We start from the raw sequence: 1379 nt of genomic DNA on the forward strand, positions 1-1379 counted from the left end.
GCCCCTGGAGGCCCCGGACTCAGGGAGGGTGCCAGCCTCACCACCTATGCCCCTTTCCCCAAGGCTATAATAACGAGGAGGACGATGATGAAGACAACGACTACGAGGACGATGTCCAGGTGGAAGACTATGAGGAGAGCTGCGTGAGCAGCAGAACCTGCGAGGAACCGGAGTCAGTGGGCTCCACCAGTTTCCTCCAGTCCCCATCCTCGCTCCTGGTGACTGACGGTGGAGGGGACTAGACCTGGGTGGAAGTGGTGGCTGCCAGACAGGGGTGCCCAGGGACCCCACTCTTGGGGAACCTGAGAGCTGTTGGACTGAAACTGACTCTTGCCCAGGATGTTGGACACTGCTCTCAGGGTCCCTGGGGAGGAGGGGGTGGTGGGACAGCCACTGAGCCCAAAGCACAGAGTGTAGACTGTGGAGTGACAGGGTCCTGCCCTCTCTAGGTGCGAGAAGATTTGATGTTCACTTCTTCTGATGAGGAAGGAAAAGATGGGTAAGTCATGGGGTGGGCCAGGGCTGGGGGCTGAGGGGAGACGCTCCTGACCTACCTGTCTGCCTTCTCTTCTGCTCCAGGAATTGTTGTCAATGTATGCAGGGTTGCGCCTACCAGGACATATCGCACTACCGCCTGGGCTCCAGAGGCTCTACCAGTCCATCCTATTATCCTACTAGCACTTCTACCTCTTCAACCTCCTCCACCTCCTCCTCCTTCTCCTCCTCCTCCTCCTCTTCCTCCTCCTCCTCCTCTTCCTCCTCCTCCTCAGCACCTTTGTGGCTCACTCGCCCAGCCTTCAGTCCAGAGCAGCAGGCCCCAGGCACAAGCCTCCAGGTCCCACTCTGGGGCCAGTACCTTTTTGTTGCCTTAGCCTTTGCTGCCTTTATGGCTTTTCTGTACTGTTCTATGCAGACGGAGGACTGCAGCTGCTTCCTGGCCACTCCCTGAGGGGCTGGAGGCCAGCCCTCCTCGGAAGGCTGGCTGCTTTAGTGGGGGTGGGTGGGATGGGGGACTTACTTATGTGTTCTAGCTGGCCTGGCGGCTGGGCTCTGGAGTGGGCGGGGCACTACCGTCCTCACTATGGATGCCTCCTGCTAGTCACCTTTGAGGCAGGGGATTAACCTAAAACACTTGGTTTTCATGAACACAATAAAAAGACTTCATTTTCAACGTGTTGGCTCTTTCTGTGTAGGAGCAGGCTGGTACAACTTCCAGTCACTCTGGTGCAGGGCACAAGTGCTGCCCCCAGGGATGTCTGTGTTGGCTGGTGGATTCCGTCCCTGGCTCATACCCTCATGTCACCAGGCACCCAACCACCCAGCCTGGCAGCACACAGAGCATGCACCTGGCAATACAAGGTCAGTACCAGGCTGGTTGG

General features: G+C 57.8%; 1 protein-coding gene across 1 annotated transcript in view; it reads left to right on the top strand.

Annotated features, from left to right (window-relative positions):
• EMD (emerin) overlaps positions 1 to 1171 on the top strand; it is a 1890-nt gene extending 719 nt beyond the window's left edge. The window contains exons 3-5 of the mRNA XM_030889024.2: positions 64 to 218; positions 450 to 499; positions 580 to 1171. Coding sequence (XP_030744884.1) covers positions 64 to 218; positions 450 to 499; positions 580 to 949 — 575 coding nt within the window. The 3' untranslated portion in view covers positions 950 to 1171. The remainder of the gene's footprint in view (positions 1 to 63; positions 219 to 449; positions 500 to 579) is intronic.
• The last annotated feature ends 208 nt before the right edge of the window (positions 1172 to 1379 follow it).

Source organism: Echinops telfairi, unplaced genomic scaffold (genome assembly GCF_000313985.2).
Source record: "Echinops telfairi isolate 266 unplaced genomic scaffold, ASM31398v2 ScPeMD7_7472;HRSCAF=8510, whole genome shotgun sequence".
In the NCBI taxonomy this organism is placed as follows: Eukaryota; Metazoa; Chordata; class Mammalia; order Afrosoricida; family Tenrecidae; genus Echinops; species Echinops telfairi.